This window comes from Bidens hawaiensis, unplaced genomic scaffold (genome assembly GCF_021521415.1).
Source record: "Bidens hawaiensis isolate Kalapana, Puna unplaced genomic scaffold, B.hawaiensis_p1.1 tig00024433_1, whole genome shotgun sequence".
Taxonomy (NCBI): domain Eukaryota; kingdom Viridiplantae; phylum Streptophyta; class Magnoliopsida; order Asterales; family Asteraceae; genus Bidens; species Bidens hawaiensis.
In genome coordinates, this window is record NW_027493852.1 from 151078 (window position 1) to 177851 (window position 26774).

Genomic DNA, 26774 nt, shown 5'->3' on the forward strand with positions numbered 1-26774 from the left:
AGAAGACGACTGAGTCTTCACGTAAGTGTTTTGATTAACTTGGGACTTGTACAATTGATATCATATCTACATTAATAGTAAGGACAATTACAAGAATATAATATGTTTAATATGATTTAAGAATTATATAAGGCTTTGAAGAAATGGGATTAGCCACAAAATTAGGACTATAGAAGGTAAGATATTGGAAATATTAATAACTATAAGTGCTTGATTTATGTGAACTACTATCTTGTAAGTCTTGATTAAATAACAATTAAGTTCTGCATTTGGATTAAGATATGCCATGTTTATATCAATTGCATAACACATATATTTTAAATGTTTTTAATCTTTGGATGTTGAACCGTTGAAGATGGCAAAGAAATGGAGCCGTTCATACACTTTAGTCACGGGCATCCGCTCAGCCTTGTTCCATTGCAGCCTCACTATAACAAGGAAAACTCTTACAAGGAAGATGAAGATGAAGATGAAGACAAAGATAATGATAAAGACAAAGTTGAAGATAAAGATAAAGATAAAGACAACGACAAAGTTGAAGATGAAGATAAATTTGAAGAAGAAGGTGATGAAAATTTTGTAGTGAAAAAGGGCCTCTTTGGCACGTGCAAAATGTGTGAGGAAGAGATCTATTCATTTCATCTATGTTACTACTCCTGCGAGACATGTGACTACACCCTACACAAATATTGTGCAGAACTTCCTGAAACCCATCACAACCACCCGTTACATCTTGACCACAATCTTTCATTGTCCAAGCAATATAAGTTAGATGATCGCAGGTATCTCAAGTCCAGTCGCACAGAAGAAAATTCTGAAGTTAACATTGCTGATGAAGAATGGATATGCTCTGTTTGCGATATTAGCAGAAAAAAGTTCTACAATTATCATTGTTCCACTTGTGAATTCAACATGGACATAATATGTGCTACCATGTATGAGCAGAAGATGGAGCACCCAAGTCACCCTCACCGACTACAACGCTATTTGAGTCGGATGATATCTGGTTGTAACGCTTGTGGTGATGAACATAGTGGAACCTTCTACCTTTGTACCACTTGTTTTAGTTTCAGGATCCACTTGGATTGTGCTTTGCTTCCAACTACGTTACTTATCCAACAGTCTACGGATGGAAGTTTCCGTCATTCTCATTCACTTACGCTTAAATATTCATTTCCTTATATTGAATTGAAGGATAAACTCTTTCCCTGTTGCATGGTTTGTGATAAACGTTTCCTATTCGACAAATGGAATTACAGATGTGACAAATGTCGATATTATGTCCATGTTGACTGTGCAACTTCAAGGAAAGATGCGTTTACATCTTCTATCTTGATGCCCGCAGGTACTTATTATTATTTATGCTTTTTTCATACTAAATATTGTGCTTGTCAAATTAAGTTTCAACTTTAAATATGTCATTCATTGATTAGGTGTCTGGATAACTCACAAAAATTTTAAAGACGACGATCATCCTGATGTAATCTCCTTTCCATTTCCTGATGAGAGTGCTAACCTTTTGAAGCATCGTTTTATGAACGAAGGCAAATCAATTACTGAAAGCGAAATTTTCACGCATTCTAGTCATCCACATCCATTGATTCGTTTGGACACACTCCTTAATGGGTCAGTTTCTCTCCATGATCCAATGAAAAAAGTGGAACTATTGTGTGACGGATGTGTGAGGCCAATTACCAACATGCCCTTTTACAAGTGCACTGAAAATCATTGTGGTTTTGTTGTTCATGAGTGGTGCACGAGGCTACCCTATGAAATACAAAACCGTCACGACCATCCAGAACACAAGCTTGTTCTTCTGCCAAAAGTCACTGGAAAGTGGTTGGGTGTGTTTAATTGTAACATTTGTAAGTTACCTTGCAATGGGTTCGCATATGGATGCGAGGCCAAGGAATGCAAATACTATGTGGATATCCATTGTGGATTCATACCCAATGAAATCAAACATGAAGCTCACCCTAACCATCTCCTCAAAAGATTAGAGTATTCACCAGGGGAGAGCTGTAAGGCATGCAGGTGGTGGTCTGTAAGACGTGGGGACTTTCATTGTTCCATTTGTGATTATTATTTGCATATGAAGTGTGCTTTATTATTACCCAGAAAGATAAGGCACAGGTACGACAAACATTCACTGATTCTAAGCTACTATCCAGTCAAGAACCATAGTAGCGAATACTATTGTGAGGTTTGCGAGATTACATTCAACCCTGTAGACTGGTTCTATCATTGCAACCGGTGTGCCTCGTCTATTCACACTGCTTGTGCACCTGTAAAAGGTCAATGTGAACGATCTACTTATCAACTCCTTTCTATGCGTTATGATACTATCTTCTGGTATATCAATGTCAAGTTTGGAGAAACAGTTGACACCATAGATCATGAGCACCCTCTCACCTTTGTACAAGGGATTGATGCTGATGGTGAATGCAATGCATGTCGTAATGAATTGAAGCGTCAGATGATCCTTAAGTGCTTCCTGTGCAAGTTTAGAATTCATTATGAGTGTGCCAAAGAATCTGCTACCCAACCTTAATTAACCTCAATTTGTTCAAGTGTTGCATTGTATCAGCTTGTATCTTATATACATGTATTTACATTTCGGTGTTTTAAGTAAACCATTTCCTTTTTCTCATATCAAATCAGACAAACTTGTGATGCCAAATCGTTGTATCTGATACTTTTATTCACATGGGGTAAAGTAACAAGTTTAATTGTAAACGATTTGATTTATATGGTTTAGTTTTTTGTTCATGTTTTATATATAGTGAAAAATCTAATACACTAATGCCTTAACGTACATTACATACATGAATATATGTTTTCACGAATCGATCCATGAAATCACATCCAAACATCTGGGAATCGTCAATACATATCCAATCAATCACTTGTACGTTCACCGAAAAAAACAGTTTTGGATGGTTAATTGATCAATTTTTCACTTTTTTCACGAAGACCGTTTTTTAAGCGTTTGCTGAGCGTTTAAGTTTTGTGAGCGTTTTAGGTTTTTGCCTTTGTTTTTTGCCTTTGAGCGTCTCGCGTACCTACTGTACGTAAAGGCATTAACGTACAGTAACTACACCCTTTATATATATTCCAGATAATAACTAGTTTGAGTTTATAACAAATCGTATTAATTACACCAATTTTCTTCTTGTCTCAATTCGTTGTAATAACAACAGCACCAGCAGACGGTTGCATGTTTAAAGAATAACATTTATTATTTTTTTTTTTTTTGAACAAGAAATAAATGAAATTTTGGTATATTGGATAAAGAATAAGTGAATAACATTTATTATTATTTTTTTGGAACAATAAATAAATAAAATCTTGTGGTATTTTTAATAATTCAAATTTTGTCTCATTTGCCGATGCTAAGTCAAACTTCAAAAATATATCGCAAAAGTCTCAAGATTCGACTTATTAGCCGCCACCGAGCTTTTGACTAACTGAGTTAGATTCCGTTAGTTTTTGATGACGTGTACGATGATGTTGCAAAAGAGTATTTTTAAATTAGAACGAAAACTTTCAAACCAAAATAAATTAAAGAACAATTTTTCTAACAAAAATAAACGAACCGAACAACTTATTTTTAACAAAAATAAATGAACTAAACAACTTTCTTTTAAACAAAAATAAACGAACAGAACTACTTTTCTAACAAATAAATGAACTGAACCACTTTTTAAACAAAAATAAGCGAACTGAACCAACTTTTTTTAACAAAAATAAACGAACCAAACTATTTTTTTAACAAAATAAACAAACTGAACCACTTTTGTAACAAAATAAATGAACCGAACCACTTTTTTAACATAAAAATAAATGAACCGAACCACTTTTTCTACATAAAAATCAACGAACCGAACCACTTTTCGTAAACAAAATCAACGAACTGAACCAGCTTTTTGAGCAAAAATCAATGAACCGAACTACTTTTCTAATAAAAATAAACTCAGGTTGAGAGAGTTCGGTTTAGAACGCGTTTCGAGCAGAAGTGGTTCATGTTAGAACGGTGGTGGTGGTTCGGTTCGTCTATTTTTGTTAAAAAAAAAGTGGTTCGGTTCGTTTATTTTTTTTAACAAAAATAAATGAACTAAACAACTTTCTTTTAAACAAAAATAAACTAACAGAACTACTTTTCTAACAAATAAATGAAGTGAACCGCTTTTTAAACAAAAATAAGCGAACTGAACCACTTTTTTTTAACAAAAATAAACGAACCAAACTAATTTTTTAACAAAAATAAACAAACTGAACCACTTTTGTAACAAAATAAATGAACCGAACCACTTTTTTAACATAAAAAAAAACAAACCGAACCACTTTTTCTACATAAAAATCAACGAACTGAACCACATTTCGTAAACAAAATCAACGAACTGAACGAGCTTTTTGAGCAAAAAGCAATGAACCGAACTACTTTTCTAATAAAAATAAACTCAGGTTGAGAGAGCGGTTCAGAACGCGTTTCGAGCAGAAGTGGTTCATGTTAGAACGGTGGTGGTGGTTCGGTTCGTCTATTTTTGTTAAAAAAAAAGTGGTTCGGTTCGTTTATTTTTTTGTTAAAAGTAGTCTGGTTCGTTTACTTTTGTTAAAAAATGGTTCGTTTTGTTTATTTTTATTAAATAAAAGTGTTTTGGTTCGTTTATTTCTGTTAAAAAAAAGTGGTACGGTTCGTTTATTTTTTTTTTAAAAAGTAGTTTGGTTTGTTTACTTTTGTTAAAAAAATGGTTCAAGTTGTTTACTTTTATTAAAAAAAAAGTGGTTTGGTTTGTTTACATTTATTAAAAAAAGTAAACAAATGTAAAAATGAGGTTTTGTGATGTCAAACCACGTGCAGCATGAAGACTCAAATATCCCATATTTATTTTCTAACTAGAATTCACACCCGCTGCGTTGCAGCGGGGTGGATGTTACGACGTGTGCCTGCATCGTTTGTTAGCTGTTACATTAGTGTAAAGTGTGTCGAAAATATTACATTAGTATAAAGTGTGTCGAAAATATTCCTCTAAACCAAAAGATAGGGACACTAACATCTCACGAAGCATAATTTTATTTATAGAGGTCAATGTTTTAGTAATTTTACGGAGGTCATTGGATTTTTTACAAAGGATAGGACTAAAACAATAACTTGCATATTGTTTAGTCCTGAGACGGTAGCATGATTGGATTTTTTAGTCCTACTCAGTGATTTACAAAGAGCCATGAATGAACCTTTTCATCTAAACATAAAATAAACAGTTTGGTTTTCAGTTGGAAGTGTTCGGTCGTTTGTTTCCCTTGTCTTATCATTGTCTCCAGTCCGTGTCTCCAGTCCGTGTTTAAATTTTTAGGTTATTAAGTTGAACTATTTGAAATTGATAGAATCAAAAGTTAATCCACGCTTCAACTTTTTAGAATACACAACCATCTATCAGCCATGAAAAAAGAGATAAAAAGCTCAAACTCGATTTTACAACAACTTTTTTATCTGTAAAATCATCTCCAAACTTCATTAGAAACATCATAAATCATAACTCATAATCTAGACCCAACTGCATCTAATGCAAATGTAAGGTAGACAAAAAAATTATAGCATGGTATGATATTTGCTTCTTCTAAAGGAGCAAAATGTATTTGAAAGAGTCATAGTTTAAGAATGGTTTTATTATTATTAATTTATTATTAAAACATATGGAAGAATATAACCATGTGGAAGGAAGACATAAATTGTGGAATAAAAATAGTACATTTAAAGGATTGCATTAATATGATCGCACCCTACTTGAATCGATAACCTGATTTAAACATAACTACCCATTACCATCCATAAGCATTAAACCATATCAATATCAAAAGAATGTCATGAAACAAAAGAATACCTTTTAAGTAAAAAATGTCCAAACTTACATAATACCACATCTGCCACATTTTACCAACATTATAAATATCAAAAGCAATTAAAGATTGTTGATAAACTAAAGCATCTTAATTAGTGATGATCAAATTAGCAATATGATTTTAAAAACTATAATTACTACATTACAAATGTGGAAATAGGGATCAGCGTGTTCGGTACGGGTATGGGTACCGATTTGGTATCGAATCTATACCAAGTTTTGATTTTTTTACGGTATCGGTCTTTCCCGAATTTTGCATGAACCGGTACTAAGTATTTTCAAATTTCGGGATCGAGATTTTCGGGACCAGTAACATCCCAAGCTCATCCCTATGTGGATAGTACTTGCCATGTTTTGATCCAGGGGGCATTTTAGGTGTTGAAAAAAGATGCTCCCCAAACAGTCACATCATATACTTTATCACATATGCCCGATTCTAATGCACCCAATAAATTTGATGAACTTTTAACTATAGATATGCAGTCTCCACGTGAAGCAAGTGCATGGAACATTCAATTACTGAAATAGATTTTTCAAATTTAACATTATGGAACTACAAAATGATCTGAGAAATACAAATTATAGTTGACCTGTTCTAACAGTGGTGAGTAAATCAAACCAAAGAAAACTCAACAACAATCAAAGGTTATTAAGAAATAGAATCACAAATAGGCTCAGATAAGTGATCATCATAGTCTTGTTAACCAAACCGAGTCACAATTATCGTCTACTGCCACCAAAGACAGTTGTATAGCCAGCGACTAGGGGTGTCCAAAATACCCGAACCCGATTAACCCGACCCGACCCGGACCCGAATAAGCTAATTAGGGTCGGGTTAAATAGGGTCAAAAAGTATTAATCGGGTTATTCGGGTTGACCCGAATAACCCGAATTGTTAATAGGGTCGGGTTTCGGGTTAACCCGAATAACCCGATTAGTGATGATACTTTACTTCAAATACAATAATGAAAATGATAAATAAGCACTAAAAAGTCAATACTGAAAGTTTTATAGAGGATTTAATTATTCTTCTACTTGTTCATTAACTGTTATTAACTGTTAGACTAGAAGTTATTTTAAAATATACGAACGAACATGAACAAATATTCCACTCGTTCATCTATGTTCGTGAACACTCGGTTATGATTATTCATTTAATTTTGTTTACATTCTTTCATGTTCGTTCACATATTAATAGACAATTATTAAATATTATTTGCATTTAGAAATTATATCACCATAATATGTTTATATTTGTGTTCATTTAAATGCGTTCATTAATGTTCGTTTATGTTTGTTTGCGTTCGTTAATGTATGTACATGTTTCTTCAAGTTCGTTTATCTTTGTTTAATTGTGTTCATTTATGTTCGTGAACTGTTCGTTTAGATTGTAAATGAACAATCATAAAAAAACACGAACATGTTCATTTTTTAACGAAAGAACATGAACACAAATATTTGTTTGATTAAGTGTTCGTGATCATATTCGTTTAAAGTTAAGTGAACAAACACATGCATGCCTTTGTTCATGTTCGTTCGGTTCATTTACAAGCCTGTATGTAATTATTAGATAATTACTTGTGAAATAAATTGAAAATTGAGTGGAATGAGAAATTTTGCAACCCACGAGTTACAAATATAAAAATCAACTTTATTTTATAAAGTAACATGGTCAACCCGATTAACCCGAAACCCGAATAACCCGAACCTTAATAGGGTCGGGTTTCGGGTTAAATATTTAAAAAAAAACCAACTAACCCGACCCGATTAACCCTAAACCCGATCAGGTTGACCCGATGAACACCCCTACTAGCGACCACAGTAGGTTGAAAAATGTTTTGAGAAGCAAACGACAACAGACAGCACCACTCCATGAAGGTGAAGTCATTTTCCGTTCCGGCACCCACCGCCGTTGCTAATTGGTGGAAAACAAAGAGGCATCAATACAAATAAATCGGCCTACCCGAACACCGCCATCACCACATCGCCACGTAGGGTTTCGAAATCGAACCCAACAACAATAGGATATGACAATGATCTATCGGTGGAAGAAACAAAGAGAGAGAAGTCAATGTTGCTTCTGAGACAGACCGGCAGAGCAAATAGGTTTTCTTTCATCGGAGAGGGAGTGGTTATAAAGCCTGAAGAGTTGCATCACTAACATAGAAAACTGACAGGTAGCATTCACGTACAGATGTCAAAATTACAAAAAACATAAAAAGAAAGTGGGATGGTTGGTCCAATAACAAACCAAGGATATGATGTACATATCTTGTTTCAAGTTGTACAAACCACCAAAGCACAAACCTCCCACAATTGTTATTATATAAATTTCTATATTTAATTTTAAGTCTACAATCTTATTTCCATTTTTATTATTTGTCTTCTTTATTTAAATTTGGTTGTTTTGTTAGTAGGTCAAGGGTAGTTATCCCATGTCTTAGTTTTTGATCATGTAATTCTCTTAATTAAACTCACCTTGAAACTTGAAAGGAATGGAAGGTAGTTTTGTGTTTTGATAAAAAAAAATATATTGATTTTCTCTCTATAGATTTTGAGTTAAAATTGATTCGTCTACACTAGCTCGATCTTGGCATCTCGAGTGGTGATCTTAGACACGGTTTCATAGCCGGAGTGGTGAATCCGTATCTCCGGTTGGTTATCGCAGCCCTATGGTTTATTTTCGGTGGTTTGTATGTATCCGAAAACAAGCCGTTTTTCTATCCATTTCATTTTAATTTCAATTTTCTATCTGTTACCTATTGATTTACTATCGGTAACCAGATTGGCAAAAGCTATGACAAAAGCCAAAATGGTTATACATAATTTGAAGAATATTTTCATGTGTAGCTTGAATGATATTGAAGAGGTGAGTGCACAAAGTTTATAAAACGACTAACACATGGATTCCTACATTCGAAGAAATCCATACCACCAGCATGATACCTCGTAACCGCATTGTCTTCGATCCCATGTATAGAACCCATAAGCGGTTCTCTTGCTTACATTCTCTTTTTTTCTTTCATAAAAATATGTATTTCCATATGGACCTTTTAAGGCAACTTGAAAATGTCAAAAAAGAAGTGGTGGTGAATGTGATCACATTCTTCAGGGGTATATCTGTCTTTTTCATTATGTAATATTTTCTTTTACAAATTTCTGGTTAAAAAAGGAGAAGATGAAGTTATTGTCACTATGCACTATTATTTTTTTAGATACCTGAGCTTCAACAAATTGACTGGTCCAACACACAATTCAACCCACACACTAAACTTTGACACCTTGATCAAATATTGTCCATGAATATAGGCTCCTAAGCAACAAAGTTGTTAATGATATAATACTCGAGTGGCTAAATCTTCAAATAATTCTGTTTCTAATGTTTTTATTGCTTTACCAGGTTTTTGAATATAGTACAACTTCATCATTAGATCATCAGCATCAAAGTATCAATCAGTTTTCAATCCATTGGTTCACTTTTTTATTTGCATCGGTGTATGTTTATGTGTTTTCGGTTCCTTATGTATATCTAACAATATGTTTTGGTTCAAGATTCTACTAGTAATACGTTAGGTTTGTGTATATGTTGATTTTGGTTTATGTATGTGTTTTAATTTGTGCGTGTACTATTGTGTTTACAACAACGTGCAACACATAGTAATTGTATTAAGAGCAATGTGCAGGTTATTTTGTAATCATTGAGTTAAGATAGGTCGTTAATAGTGCCTTAGTAACATGCTTAGGAGCCCCATACGTGCTTATTTGTTTACATGATGCGTTCTATTTGATTGTTTATAGCTTACGTAATTACTTGCTAGATTAAGTACTTATTTAACTGTTTAATTAATTGTTTATTTTATTTGTCATGCACACACACACAACTCCGAAGCTATGATTCACTCTCAAAATATTTTATTACTCCGAGACTATGTCTCATTCTAAATATATTTTTATATAACTCTGAGGATACGCCTCAATCTCAAAATATTTCTATTTAATTTTATTAGATTGCCATTTATTGTCGGAAATTTTCTTGAGAATGTCCTAGCTTTGTTTTTGCTCTTTTTCACTTAAAACTAGGGAGTGTGACAAGATTCCCCGCCATAGTGGAAATTGTCATGCGACCGACACTTTAAGCATTTAACGTAATCGGCTAAATGGTTACACCCTTTATTGTGTTTTATTGTTTTTAAAATGTCTAGTTGGGTGTAAAACCCATGGGATGCCATGGACACGCCAACTAGTACATTTGCACAAGTCGTTATACTTGCGATATTTTGTTGGAACATTATCATCTGTGGTGATACACGAGATGTTTCAACTGCTTATGCTCAAGTTCGTTTATTCGTTATTTAGTTTGGTCGGTTAAATCGCCATGTAACGCTCATGGGCCGACAAACTCAATTGATTCGTTAATTCGTTAATTAAGTTGGGCCATGCAAATTGTCATGTAATGCTCATGGGAGTCCAACTCACACATTTGTTTTGGTTTTGGTATGCTAATAAGTTGGGGAAACAAAATGCCATGGAAAGCTCATGGAAACCCAACACATCGAAGAACATTCGTTATTTGTTTATTTGTTTAATTTTATACGAAACGATTTATGATTTGTTAAAGTCGTGTAGGTACGTGCTGTGTATTCGTGTCTCGTGTATAAATTGCCAGCCCTAGATATACCTAAAGATATGTTCACCCTACCAATAATATGTAGATAGCTCACATTGAAGTTTTAGAGGCGCACAAGAAGTGTGCATAAACGATTATGGTAAAACGATGTGAATTAAAGTTCACCTTGATTCGATTATGGTATTTGGATTGATTGTCGTGAGCCATTTGATTGTTTCCGAATCCGCATAAAAAATACTCTTGAATTTAAAGTTTTTGTCCCATCTTGATTTGTAAAATGGCAAGATTTAGTTGATAGAAGACCTTTGCGAAAACTTTTGAACACTTGGTGACCTGATATACAGTACCTTCAACAATTTGTAGATCAATTCACTGGTTCAAATGTAACGAGTAGGGCAACGAATAGGATTGAGGTATACGTTCGCAACTCAAAAATCTCGCAGGGAAATATAAAATTGAAATAAGATACATATTCATCGCTTAATTTAGATTTAGGATCCGCATATCATCATTTTAAAGTGCCAAAACTAAATTAGCAATGGAAAACTGTTTACTCACGTATAAGGATATACATATACAAAAGAATTGTTAGTAATTTCAGTACTCTAATCCTTTTACATCCTATGATCCAGCACTCGAGCTGCCACACTAAGTCCCAGCTTATGTTTCACCTCATAAGCCTGCACTTACAAAGCACACATAATAAGCACAAACCTATAGAACATGAATTGATCCATATAATATTTTCTGACATTTTTCAAGAGTGTTTTACAACACTTATTTATCAAAAACATGTTTAAAAATAGTTGGGACGAGTATTCAGAATGTTCCGTTTGATAAGCCACGAACTGCTACCTAGAAGTCTAGGACCCAATGCCTGGCTACATGTAATGAAGTGCCGGCCTATAAATGAACTAACTTCGGTTAAGACTCGTAGATTTATTACATAAACTGGTTAGACACTATAGACACACTAACTGATTGGCTTTTATTTTCTGTTTTGTTTCTTTCTTTAAGGAAAAAAAATAACCATCACAATGTGTTTATGTGTCTATGTTTAAATTATTTAGTATATTATATATAGTTGTGCTACATTTCACTTTAGGACCGGCAACTATAATTTCTTAACAAAAGAAGGAAATAATGATCAAAGAAAAAAATAAAATGTTTCTTAATGAATACTTTATTCCTTTCTTGTAAATCCAACATATTCTTATCATTTTTATATTATATTATATTATGTTATATTATATTATCATCTTCTTGGTAGTCTAGATATAACCACTAACTTGATTTAGTGGTAAAGATGCATCACCTTTAACAAAATGGTTGTTGGTTCCCCGTGTAGCCTCACTTGAAACATGGGGTATTATTTTTGCAAATTTTATATCATATTTGTCACTTCCACTTAAGACGCTTAATCTCCGATATCAAAGGTATGCCCCTGCCTGTTTATGTCATTTTCCGGGGCTTGCTACGTAATGTGCATGCAAGGACCGTAGGCCAGTAGTGGTCATGTCTCCGGATCTCTCGAATTTCCCTCAGCGCGCTCGATCTACCTATCTTTCTGAGTTTGATTGGTTTTCGCTCTAGCTGACCTGTCCCTTTAATCACTGACAAAACCTACCTTTCATTTCTTCTTACCCTAGGAGCTTTCAGCAAAGGACAGATTTCTTGGTCCATTGACATCGATCAACGAAATAGACCTCCTTCTTTCACTTTTGTCGTTGTCTTCCAAATCAAGAGCCCCATTAAGTGAGTGTTCCGCGAGAAAAGAGAGGCTGACATCTTTTCTTATCTATCTATTTTCGTAAATGAAGAAGACAAGTGAGAGCTTACTGACTGCATCTTCTAAGAAGGTCTTGGAAGAAGAAATAGAATCTCCTTTCGAGTTCGAGAAAAGGTCCCATCCTTCAATATCATGATTGGGTCGACCAGGCCAGATCATGAGTGAAATATCATGATCGGGTCGACCAGACCAGATCATGAGTGAATAGAAAATAGAAAATGTACATAGCAGTTCCAGCTGAAATACTTGGAATGATTCTACCAATTCTACTAGGAGTAACCTTTTTAGTGCTAGCTGAACGTAAAGTAATGGCTTTTGTGCAACGTCGAAAAGGTCCTGATGTAGTGGGATCGTTTGGATTGTTACAACCTCTAGCAGATAGTTTTAAATTGATTATAAAAGAACCTATTTCACCAAGTAGTGCAAATTTCTCCCTTTTAGAATGGCTCCAGTGGCTACATTTATGTTAAGTCTGGTTGCTCGGGTCGTTGTACCTTTTGATTATGGTATGGTATTGTCAGATACGAACATAAGAAAAAAGAACATCTATGCTTGATTAAAAATTAAAATGAAGAGATCTTATATAACTTAATACTACTTTTAGGGAATAAAAAATAGAAACTATTGACTTGAGTTGAAACTAATATATAGCACTTTTAGTTAATAAAAAATAGTTTATTGTTAAATTTATTTCTTTTAAAAAAAATGTCATCTTTTAGGGAATCAAAAGCACGTGTCATAAAAAAATTGTCATCTTTTATTTAATTTGAAAAAACAATGACATGTATATTTGTGTGTCCTAGGTTTGATGTCCTATAAGATTCCAAGAAGTAAGATTATACACTTTCAAATATATGTGTCATTCTTGAATGACTTATATCATTATATGTTTTATAACTTGAATTTCATCTAGAGGAATAATGAATTCGGGTTTTTCAAACCCAATAGTAAAATTGACCTAATATTCACGCTAGTGTTTTGTGATACACCTAATACAAAGGCAACAACACACACAATAGTCAGCTTTGGTTCAATATCTAGTAATATATAAATAGTCTAGCTACCTAGATATAGTATAAATGTGTTAGAATCTAAATACATAGCATGTTTTCATTTATAACTTATGAACTCACCAACCTCGTGTTGACCCTTGAGTACTTATACTTGCCAGGTCACTAGGTACATTATTAGATGATGTCGCATGCATTGTTTGGAGTTGCTTATTTATTAGACACTTGCTTTATATGGTTTGGTTTGAGTCGGGTTGTGCATTGTTTGAGCACATGGTTTATTATTTCAGATTGATTATTTAAACGCTTCCGCAACTTTAACTCTTTGGTTTACTTATGTTTTCTCGCGTTTGGATGAGGATTAAACAATGTTTTAAATTATTTTGGTTGGATGGTTGATTGATATAACAAATGAGCTAGACCCTTATATGTCACGTGTGTTGTAGTAAAACACCATTAGTCAAATTTTGAAGGTGTAACGCATGATTAGACTAAATTTATGTTAAATAGACAATCTTATATTATTATATACACAATAATATTTTTAACTCCTTTAATTTAATAGACTTATAAATTACTTTTAGTTTATTAAAAACCTTTATTTCAATTTTGCTAGATACGACTAATATTACATTGTATGATCATCCTTGCCGATAATGAATGAATTAAAATTATTGAAATTGTAATGAATGTTTTTTGCTAGTTCACTATGTACATACTTTCATCTAACACTCATAAAATTCAACAATTTGGAAACTAAAAATAGTTTATTGTTAAATTTATTTCTTTTTAATAAGACCTTTAAATTAATAAAGAACCTAAAAATTACATGGAGGAAAAGCACACACGCAAGTACTGTTATCTAGGCATTTTCCATGTGCACGACTAACCCACAACCTGCAACCAAATTCGCATTCACGTGGGACGCAGTCACTAAGTATTATCTGATAGAAGCCGGATTCGAGATGACTAATCTCCCAAGATAGTGACCCTTTGAGCGGGTTAGACTCTAAAGAAATAATAGAGAGAACGAGACATTGTTTTATCAATTTTCGTCTTAACATTAATCAAAGTTAAAATGACTTATATAGGCTTACAATGCAAAGGAGTTAATAAACATACACTACTCCACTGCTCTAAATTCTAGGAATAGAAATATGCAACATGGAAACATGCAAATTAAATTAAAGGTGCATAATTTAAGCATGTAAATTAAATATGGTTGCAAATGAACGTGGTTAATATGTTATTGTGTTCGGCACTATCATTATCACTCTCTTGCGATCTTGATTTATTTGTTTCCACGGTAACTCGTTTCCTACATGTATAGAAAATGTATAAAGAGATTTATTTCTCTCTACATATATTGAATATTACGAATACAAAAAATATCTTTTAGTAGTAAAAGTAAATTAAAGTTATACCATGCGTGGGCGCAAATGTGCCTACGAGAAGCAATAGCAAGAACATGGAAATGGTTTTCATATCTTTTCTCTTTGATATTATATTTTTCGAAGGAAAACAACAGAACTTTTTTTTTGAATGATTTGGCTAAATCAAAAGTCTAAAGGCTAATGTATATATATAAACACATTGTCGTGCCATATCATATCTTATCGTATCGGGTCAGATGGCGTTGTATCATGTCATATCCTATCATATCCTTTCATATCATTCATATCATATCCTTTCCATTCGTATAATATCGTATTGTATCGTATCGTATCGTATCCTCCCATGTCATGTCATTCATATCATATCGTATCATATCATATCATATCTTTTTCATTCATATCATATCATATCGTATCATATCATATCATATCTTTTTCATTCATATCATATCATGTGACATTCGTCATTTTTGATTCGTATTTGTATTCGTTAAACCGACCCGTTTTGTCGTTTCAATTTATTCTTATTTATCATTCAACATTAATAAAATATTTATGATGATTTAAGTTATTGTCCGTTTGCTTTATTAATAGTTTTGTTCAAACAACAAAACTCTGGGATTTAAAGTTTTATTAAAATAAACGAGTCCAAACTATGCGAGTATAACTTGGAAATAATCCAAGAATATTCACTTTTATTTCAATTATATAACATTTCAAGGTTCAAGGTTTAAATTGTAAATTTTACTTACTTTCTAAATTAAAACCATTTGAAATTAGAGGGGCTAGAAGTGAAAATATGTTTAAGTTATATTATTTTAATCCAAACCCTACCCAAACCCCTTCCACCGGTCGCAACAAATTTTCCATCAAGTCCAAAACTCTGTTAAACGCACAAATTGACCCATTTAAATCTCATAAAACTCATAGACCATAACGACAAATCATAACCAACGAATAATAACGTGTTTAACATCAAATTCATGTGGATTATAATCCGGAAACCGACGGATTTATTTTAACAATACAATAATAGACATCTAACGTCATACGCCCCAATCGAATCAATAAATAGACCAATATCCATCAACTAAACTTATTGCAACCATCACTTTAATATGCTACACTCTCAAATTCTCGAAATCTTTCGTCTAAGATCGTTCTCCGGCCAACCTCCGTTCACCATCAATCCGACACAATTACAAGTAAGTTTTATTTGCTTTTGAATTGTTTTTAGCCATCTAACAAAACCCGGACAAAGATTAAGCAAACATGGAACGAAATTTTAGGTCCCAAAACGACCACGCGAACGGTTTTCTTTTGACACGATTTTCGAGATGGGTGCGGTAAATCAAATGATCAACATAAATAACATAAAGATAAAATATATGAACGATCTCGTTGCCGGTTAAAGATTGGATATATTAATGAGGAACCGACTCACCCAAGGTGAGCTCTCCTTCGGTGGCTGATTTACACCTTACAAAACACACTAATATGAAATACAAAGTTACATTTATAACCAAACAACTAACAATGTTTGGTTATATTTATAACCAAACAACTAACATTCTTTATACAAAGTTACACTAATTTTTTCTTTATTTCATTAATGTTATATAAATAGCTAACGATTGTACATCAACATTGTTAGTATTATATAATAATATAGACTAAAATTGAATTTTAACCATTGTCATATTTTTTTAGTTCAAGTACTCTAACAAACGTAATCGAATTCGTGTTAACTCATTGATGCAACAACGGGGTTTTACCGATTTTTTTGTTATGGCTTTGGTACCATATCGAACGTATCGAAATCGACAGATTTCGCGTCGACTCACCTCCGCAAGCCCCAAGACCAATAATGCTCGGGTTTACCAACACCCGTATTTACCGACTCGCCTCTACAACACCCAGGATCGACAGCTCTCGGGTCTTACCAACGCTCGGGTTTTTCCGGATCCAACCAAATAAACATTCTTTAGAAAAGTGTTATTTTTTTTTATAATATGTTATATAAATACTGCTATTTTTTTGGGTTTTTCTCCTATGTAAATATGTTAATTTGACCATTTAAGTTTTTAGGCTTAGTTCAGGTACCATAACGAACGTAGACAATACCGATCAAATTCGTGTTACCCGCTGCTGCAACGACCGGGTTTTACCAACTGAATTCTTCTTGCGGCGCATGAGGGATAATCAATGTCGTTACGACCTATTTAATATGCTAATTTTGTATTATAAGTTATATGTGTGTTTATTGTAATTTTTTTAATTTAGTGTTGGCATCTTAACGAACTTAATCCATACCAACCAAGCGCACATCAGTGCACTGACGCAACGCAACATGAATATGAGCAAATTTCAGTTGCCCGGCGCACCGCGCCAGGTTAAATACTAGTTATTTCTATATAGCATCTTTCATTCAAAAGATTTCGAATGAGAAACCGAATTTTGTATATTATGTGTATTGAATTCTTAATTATCAAATTCACACTTAAACCACCTTACTACCACACTAAAATAGAGTTGTTTGATAAATGCATTTTCATTTTTATAGCATTAAATCAAAGTACACATAATTAATAAAACCAAATCACTTCCGACAATAAAAATAATCTATCTGTCCGACGCATTCTAGTCAACCCCCCCCCCCCCCCCCCCCCCCCGTTTTTTTGAACGACCAACTAAGTAATGCCGAGTACTCCGTATACGGCCCTCATTGGCCAAATGTAGCCCGAGCCAGCCACTATTCCGGACGGACGAAGCCCCTAGCGGTCCACCCTATTGAGGGATTCACCGGATAAAACCCGACCCCCACACCCGCCTAATGGCACGACAGCAAGGAGCCGGTAAAACCGAGTGAGATCAGGACTCGAACCTTGGCAAGTCAGGGTCATCCCTCATATCTCCCATATAAATTGGTGGTAATGGGGTTTGAACCCCTACCTTTCACTAGTAAAGTGAGTGTTATACCATTGAGCCACATCCAATTTATCTAGTCAACCCCTTTTTACAAGATATATATCTTGACACGTTTAATTGGTTAATAATTAATTAAATAACAGACTAATAATCAAATTTAATTAAGAAAATATTTAGAACCGATAACTCCAAAGTGACATGTTTAACGCATTTTACAAGTTTTACCTGTCACTCAAAAAAAAAACCACTAAGTACCACCGCAGATTTTAAACAATAGCACACCCACGTATGCTTGGAGCTAGCAAATAAACAGTGAGTATAATATTATTTGCAAAATCAAAAGTGATCCCTTCTCTGCTTTTTTTTATCAACAAAAATTCAAAGTTCTCTTCTATAATATTAAGTTATTATTATTTTTTTTCATATGACTACAAAGAAAGCTTCAATTTCATTTGACATCTTCTAACCTGAAATCCATATTATACATGTAAAATATCCTAGAACATCTTAAATAGATTTTATTATCTATTGCAGTAATATATAATGCTTTTAGGCTTAGATAATCAGTTCTGTTACAGGTAGTATAGAACAAAGCTCATGTAGTACACTTAAAAACTTACACTAATACATACTTCTAATTAAGTTTAAAATACTTAATACATAAAAATTATGACCCTTTATTATATAATATAAATTTGTCATCAGCAATTACAAAGCCTAAGACCCTTTAAATAAAACCAACACGACCCAAATGTAGTTAACTTCAAACTTCTCATGATAGATATAGATAAAAGCAGCAGACCTATTGGAACACCGTGAGTGTACGTACATATGAATCTTTAAGGGGTACTTTATTAGAGTTGTCTAATGCCTAGCTAACATCGTTTTTTTTTTCAATCGGATAGGTCTTACATGTCCCTACCGTGCCGGGGTTATATCATTTAAAACAGATGTTTACGCTATAATTATCTACCACTGAATGTGGAGCTGGTCATAGTGCCATTCGCTGCGCTTGTATCAGTTTGCATAATCGTAAATGTGTTTCCTTGATGCACAACCAGTGGAGGAACAACTGGAAGTCCCGCTCCCAAGAAATGTCTATAGTCAAGACATAGCTAAGTGCATTCGCATAGCGTTGCTGTGCACTGATGAAGTGGAGAGCTCTTGGCCACACATGGGTAAAGTAATTGGATGGCTTGGAACCTCCTTGGGAGCGGGACTTCCAGTTGTTCCTCCACCGGTTGTGCATCAAGGAAACACATTTACGATTATGCAAACAAATACAAGCGCAAGGAATGGCACTATGACCAGCTCCACATTCAGTGGTAGATAATCATAGCGTAAACATATGTTTTAAATGATATAACCCCGGCTCGGTGGGGACATGTAAGACCTATCCAATTGAAAAAAAAACGATGTTAGCTAGGCATTAGACAACTCTAATAAAGTACCCCTTAAAGATTCATATGTACGTACACTCACGGTCCAATAGGTCTGATGCTTGTGTTCTGACGGTCTTTAGAGCATTCATAACGGGGTGGGTTGCCCAAGGTCCGGATACAGTTGGCACGCGACGGACTGGCATTCACCGGACGGACGTCACCGTTGTAGCACCAAAGTCTGCTGAAGAAGTCGGCTTTGCACACGTGAGAAGGACCGATAGATGTATTAATTAATAAAAATCGATGTCAACTTCGATGGATGAGTTTTGGATCTGATCGATTTTAGTGATGGTTGCAGAAGACGAACGATTTAAATAAATCAATTGCTGGGCAGATTTTACCGGGGACCTAATTTAAAGCTCCGACGAGAGATTGGGTGGGTAGATTGATTTCTAATTCTCAGATCTAAAATGAAAAACAGGGAAGAAGTGGTGGGATTGGGTGCGATGGGGTTGGTATATAATAAAGATTATATTATTAGTTTTTTTAAAGCCAAGTTTTTAAGGTGGCTAATATAATAAGTAGTATGTATTTTCATTCGGTGATTAATATAATACTGAGATGAGGTATATAAAATTTATTAGGTGATTAATATATTAACTTGATTAAATATATATTACTAGGTTAGAACATGTGTGTTAGTCAAAAAAATGTAAATTTTTGAAAACGCACAAACTACAAATATAATGCTAAAAACAAATATAGTGTTTAAAATATTAGCAAAATTGAGACAAAAAATCTTTTTACTACCATAGGACCAAAAATCTGCGACTTTTAACTCAAGCGAACCAAACTTTCACAAATTCCTAAATTGCCCTTGGACCAAAAACTGAAGAATTTTGACTCGCACTCAAAATCTTAACTCGAAACTAAATTTTTGGTATGTTCACCCTACACATGTATAACCTTTAGTTCGCAAATTTTATGTTACAAAAATAACATATAAAAAATTCTATAATCATCCTTTAGATGCGAATTTCATTTACAATATGTTGCTGGTAATTTGTGGCTGACACTTGTGGTTAAAGAAAATGCAGATCCAGAATGACAATCTTTAAACTTGATCACGATCTTAAATTTATTTCTTTTTTTTTAAGTCACGAAAGTCATGTTTCAACTGCGTCAAATAGAGGTGACAATGTGAGTGGGTTGGGTTGGGTTGGGTTGGATTTGGGTGATGGGTCAGGATGGATATGAGGTCAGGATGGATTTTTAAAGTAAAATGTTAGGATGATATGGGTCAAGATGGGTAAAGCTAACCATCTTGACCCAAGTGAAGGTTTACTTACAAAGGGTTTTAAAAACCCCTAAAAAAATACTCAAAAAAACTATTAAAAAAATAATAACTCAAAATATAAATAAAAAACGCAAAATGTAAAATAATTAAAATGTTTTCCACGTCATCCTCGTTCCTAAAAAAAAGGTTTGTATCGGTTCAGGTTCGAGTTTTTCGGGTTTTTTTTTTCGGTTCGGTTTTGTTTTTTCATTTCGGTTTGGTTTCGGTGTCTGCTCGGTTTCAATGATTTCGGTTTCGATTTCTCGGCTATTTCGGTTTCAGTGTTGTTTTGTTTTAGTCAGTTTTTTCGGTTTCATTTCGTTTTTTTTGTTTTGTTTCGAATCATTTTGTTTTATTTTGGTCAGCTACATTTCAGTTTTTTTGTTTCGTTTTATTAAGCTTTTTGATTGCATTACGTTTTTTTTGTTTCGTTTTGGTAAGTTTTTCGGTGTCATATCGGTTTTTTATATTGTTTTGGTCGTTTTTCTATTTCGGTTCAGTTTCGTTTCAGTTCTTTTTATTTCGTTTTGGTCGGTTCGGTGTTTTTGATTCATTTTGGTCCGGTTTTTAAATTGCATTTAGCTTTATGTTTCCCTTTGGTCATTTTTCAGTTTCAATTCAGCATTTTTGTTTCGTTTCGGTTGTTTTTCTATTTCGGTTCAGTTTCGTTTCGGTTTTTTTTGTTTCGTTTTGGTTGGTTCAGTGTTTTTGTTTTGTTTTGGTCAGCTTTTCAGTTGCATTTCGCTTTTTTTTTGTTTCGTTTTGGTCTTTTTCTATTCCGGTTCAGTTACGTTTTGGTTTTTTGTTTCGTTTCGGTCGATTTGGTGTTTTTGTTTTGTATTGATCAGCTTTTCAGTTGCACTTCGTTTTTTTGTTTCATTTTGGTCAGCTTTTCGGTTTCATGTCGATTTTTTTGTTTCGTTTTGGTCGTTTTTCTATTTCAATTCAGTTTCGTTTCAGTTATTTTTTGTTTCGTTTTGGTCTGTTCGGTGTTTTTGTTTTGTTTTGGTCAGCTTTTCAGTTGCATTTCGCATTTTTTTGTTTCGTTTGGTCAAATTTTCGGTTTCATATCGTTTTTTTTTGTTTCGTTTTGGTCGTTTTTCTATTCCGTTTCAGTTTTATTTTGGTTTGGTCGATTTGGTGTTTTTTTAGTTTTGGTTAGCTTTTCGGTTGCATTTCGCTCTTTTTTGTTTCGTTTTGGTCAGTTTTTCGGTTTCATTCCGGGTTTTTTTGTTTCGTTTTGGTCGTTTTTTTATTTCGGTTCAGTTTCGTTTTTGTTTTTTTGTTTCGTTTAGTTGGTTCGGGGTTTTGTTTCGTTTTGATCATTTTTGGGTTTCGGATGAGTTTTATTTCGCACGTGATAGTTTGAGTATTTTGAATTAGATAAATTTTGGACAACTTAGATTTTTTTGACCTATTTTAACCTATAAATGAAACTCACTTGTATATTTACAACCCATCCTGACCTAGGGATGAGCTTTTTTTCCTAAATACCCGTACTCGTACCTGTTTAGTACCCGTACCTGTACATGTCTTTTGGGTACGGGTATGGGTACGCAAATTTACTGATTATAGGTACGGGTACTTTCGGGTACAGGTATGAGTACAAGTACGGGTATAACGGGTACTAGTACCCGTTTAGAATATGTAGGGTTTTTCTTAGGTTTCCAACATTTATGACTTAGCTTTCATGCGGGATTTTCAAAACATAATATATATTAGTTGAATAAGCTCATTCTCAATTTATATGTGTATATTCATATATTGTGTATTCGTATATTTTTATTTCATTAAAACGTATATGTATAATTGTGTATATAATTAAATAACATGTATTAACTTTCTTTCATGTTTTTCTATAGAAATTGAGGAAGCAATAAACTAAGAAAAGGAAAAGGGAATGGATTTTATATTACGGCTAATTTGTTTCATGGTTAGTTTTGGTATTATGTTTTGATTGCGGTATTACGGTTTTGGTATTATAGATAATTGATTGTCGGTAACGGTACGGTATCGTACCGTTACCGATACCTAGTTTAGTGTAGATTTTTTTTTAAAAAAACAAATAGGTACCAAAAAGTGAGTACCGAACCCAAAGTACATGTACCCGTACTTGTACCTGTACCCGTACCCGTACCATATAATTCGGGTACAGGTATGGGTACCAAGATTTATTGATTTTAGGTACGGGTACTTTCGGGTATAGGTACGGGTACGGTCCCGATCTCATCCCTATCTTGACCCACTTTGAAGAGTTTTTATGATTCATCCTAACCCATTTTACTTTTAAAGTTTATCCATCTTGATCCAAAACAATCCATTTAGGTTGGGTTTGCCATCCTTAGCGTCAAACATCAAACCCCAAAAAATAATAATAAATAAAATAAAAAATCCATTTCTACATAAAAATATATGGAGCAAAAAAAAACCAACTTCATTATTTTCCAATTCACAAAAGTCATCTTTTTACCCTTTTCAAACCAATTTCTTTAAGGTAAATAATAATTATTAAATCTATACAAGTTTTTGTAACATAAGAAATCATAATGCCTACATATGAAATTCTTGGTAGTGAAGTAAGTGTTAATATGAGAATGTTTTACAAAAAGTTATAAACATGCTGACATATTAAAAGTTAAAAACCAAAAAGAAAAAAAAACATTTTACTTATAAAGTGACTGTTTTTTTCTTTTTTCCCTTTTGTTTTATTTGACAAGGAATTCACATAAAAATATATTTACAGTTAAATATAAAAATAATATTAGACGTAAAAAATGTAAGTAATTTTTCAGATCATGCTCGTTTGAGCCAAACTCATTTTTACTTAAGAAAATACATTGACCACATTTATTTTAAACTAAACATGAAACCCAAGCCGGTCATTTAAAATTACTTATAATTAACTGTATAGTAAGGGTGATATAAAGTTGCATTATAATGTACAGACTGATAAGATATTTGGTAGGGGCTATTCTTTTTATTATCACAAATCATCTCCTTAAAAACAAAAAAAAAAGTCTATAATTCTTCGAAAACAATCCACTAAGAATAAAAGTAATTCAAACATTGCATATTCGAGGACATTTACTCGTTAATTTATTAAACATTGAGTCTTCTACTATATTAACTTGCTTTTTTTGGACATTTTATTGTGTATTTATAAGATAATATGTCTTTATTTAAATAATACTTATCAATAATGGATGACATACTTTAATTTTTTTTAACATATAATTTGTGTTATAATGATCATAGAATTAGAGTTTCAATTAAAAGACAAAGGATTACATATAAATCAATTACGTGAATCAGATTACATGATTCGGATTAAATGAATCGCATTCAGAAGATTGATCGATTGAACCTATGAATTGATTGAATCCGATTGAATATATGTAGGTGAATCGATTGACTCCGATTGAAGTTGTTAATCCGATCGAATATGGGAAGGTGAAACAACTGATTATGTGAATCTGATTACAAATGTTTGATAGTTACCTTGAACATTGATGAATTTCAATGTAATATGTATATGTGAATTAGGATGATAATAATTCAATAGGCATCACAAGTTTGATTTGAAATTAAAATAATTAGGAAATGCCATGTAAAAATTTGAAGAAATTTGGTGAAAAATAAAAGAAGAATTTGGTGGACACAACTTGTTTATTTTATAGAGAGTTAAAATAATTAGAGAATGCCATGTGGCAATTTAAAGAAATTTGGTAAAGAACAAAAGGAGAATTTTGTGGAAACCCACTTGTTTATTATATAGAGAGATTATGTGATGATGTGTCGGTTTGTGGAGTTTTGTTGTTGTGGAAAAAGTAAGGTTTTAAAGAGAAGTTTGAAAACTGATGTTGCAATGATGTGGCGGTTTGTGAAAATTTATTGTTGTAGATGCTTTAACAACTACTATGACTACAAGTGTAAAGTCAATCGCATTTGTGATTTTACAAAGGGATATTGGTTTTTAATACTCCCAACTTTCCCTCATTGGTAGATAGCAATCCCAATTTTTGATTTGTCACCCACCACTCCCAACTTTCACCCTATTTTCCTGTACCACTCCCCGTCTAAATGAACACTAACCTCGTTAATGTTTTGGACTAAAAATGTCATTCAAATTAGTTAAGGGGGTAAAACAGAAATTTTATTTTTAACACACAACCTCCATTTCCGGTGACCTCGTTTTTCCGGCAAACTCATTTTTTCCGGAGAATTTGAGTTTTCCGGCTATCTCGTCTTTCAGAACACTATATCCATCTTTTCACCGAGCTTCACATATGAATTTGAGTTTTCCGGCAGCTACAGGTTTCCGGCGAACACCATATCCATCATTTCACCGCCCACCGCCCCAAAACCGCAACCCCCGCCCCCCGGCACCACCAGTGTCACACCCAGCCACCTTCCGGGATCGCCTGCGTGCCGGAAAATCGAGTTGCAGGTTTCCAGCAAGCACCATCTTCATCATATCTCCACCGGTGCACAATCTTCATGATCTCTATCACCTTTTTACACCTCTGAACCATCTCTATTTTCTGAAAGACGAGATAGTCGGAAAACTCAAATTCGCCGGAAAAAAAGAGGTCGCCAGAAAAACGAGGTCACCGGAAATGAAGGTTGTGTGTTAAAAATAAAATTTCTGTTTTACCCCCTCAACTAATTTGAATGACATTTTTAGTCCAAAACATTAACGAGGTTATTGTTCATTTAGACGGGGAGTGGTACAGGAAAATATGGTGAAAGTTGGGAGTGGTGGGTGACAAATCGAAAGTTGGGAGTGTTATCTATCAATGAGGGAAAGTTGGGAGTATTAAAAACCAATATCCCTTTTACAAATCGAAAACCAACATAAGCCGGCATTGGGCTGCTAAATAACAAAATCGATTAACAAATATTGAGTTTATGGTTAACCATTTAGTGTCATGATACATGTCTTGAAAACTTACCAAACAAAAACTGGCTCAAGGATCCATTTGGCAACAACTCTAAAATTATAGCACACTCTATTCTTTTGGTACCCGCAATTTTATCAATGCTATAACCTAGAAGCTTTACCACATTACGGTGTCGAAGTCGTGAGTGTATATCGACTACATCCATGAACTTATCATCATTTATTGCAAATGAAAGAAAAAATTTTAGCAGCGATCATCATACCGTCTCCAAGCATGCCCTGAAATAAAAGCCATCGGTATTACCCGTACCAAAGAAAAGTTTACATATATTGTGGTGATCATCCTTTTGGTACGCACCTTATAAACACATCCAAGACCTCCACTTCCCAACTGATAGGTCATGGAAAAATAAGCAGTTGCTCTCCTCACTACGTTGTAGTTCATGAATAATGCATGCGATGCTTTAGGATTTATGGTCACTAGTTAATAAAAGAGAGTTAGGATACAACTATACATGCGATTAAAGTGTTGTACTAGTACTTATAAAAATTTAAGTGGAAGAATGAAAATTAATTTACTCCACCTCTAATTATGGTTCTTCTTCATCCAAAAGAATGCTATTGTGGCCAGTGTGATTATAACAACAATTGTTACAAAAATTGCAACTGCTATTATGATCACCATCTTTGAATTTTTATTTTCTAAAAGTAAAAAAGTTAGTTTAAACACAACTGGGATTAAATCTTAGGGGCTGTTTGATTGCTAGGAACTAATTCAAGGGATTTCAATGGACATGGAACTTAAATTCCATTCCTCAGCATAAACAAGATTACGATTAACAAACATGAATTAGGACTTCATGAGGTTTCAATCAAAGTGAACGAATCTAAATCTACATATACTATTAAAACAATAGAGTTTGTGTCAACATGGTCTCTTCCTATTGGTCTAATCTTCATCTTTCCATTTATATCTATCACTTCTCTATTTTTCATCTCAATAAAATAATTATAAAATAAAATAATATTGTAACATCCTAAAAATTTTAATGATGAATAAAGGAAGTTATGTTTAGTGATTTCGCGTAATTAATTAGTATCGGGTAGGGAGCGGGTCTTGGACGTGGATTAATTGAGATGGGTTAAATAAGAGTGGGATTTCAGGGATATAAATACCCCCAAAATCCCAAAAATATCTTCATTTACATCTATTTCTTCACACACTCAAAACACACACATTCTAACCGATCAAGATTCGAAGCCGAGACCCGAGATTTTGTTGATAGATCTGAGTTGGTAAGGTAAGAACAAATCCAACAAAGCTAATATTACTGAAAATGGTTAGGATTGGATGGGTTAACCGGACCCGAAACCCAAACTGCCCAAATCGGACCCCTAAAACGTCGATTTTAGGCCGATTTGATGGTTGGGATTTGTAGGCGCCGATCATACGATTCCGTGGGTACCAAAATCGAGTTATTTGGCTAAGAAACGAAGGATTTATGGGC

The 26774-nt window shown here is 33.7% G+C and overlaps 1 protein-coding gene across 1 annotated transcript; it reads left to right on the plus strand.

Annotated features, from left to right (window-relative positions):
- The first annotated feature begins 612 nt into the window (after positions 1-612).
- LOC143569258 (uncharacterized) lies at positions 613-2616 on the plus strand. Its single transcript, XM_077055220.1, has 2 exons — positions 613-1345; positions 1434-2616. Exons 1-2 carry the CDS (start codon positions 613-615, stop codon positions 2549-2551), a joined length of 1851 nt encoding a protein of 616 aa, XP_076911335.1. The 3' UTR covers positions 2552-2616.
- Positions 2617-26774: the final 24158 nt, after the last annotated feature.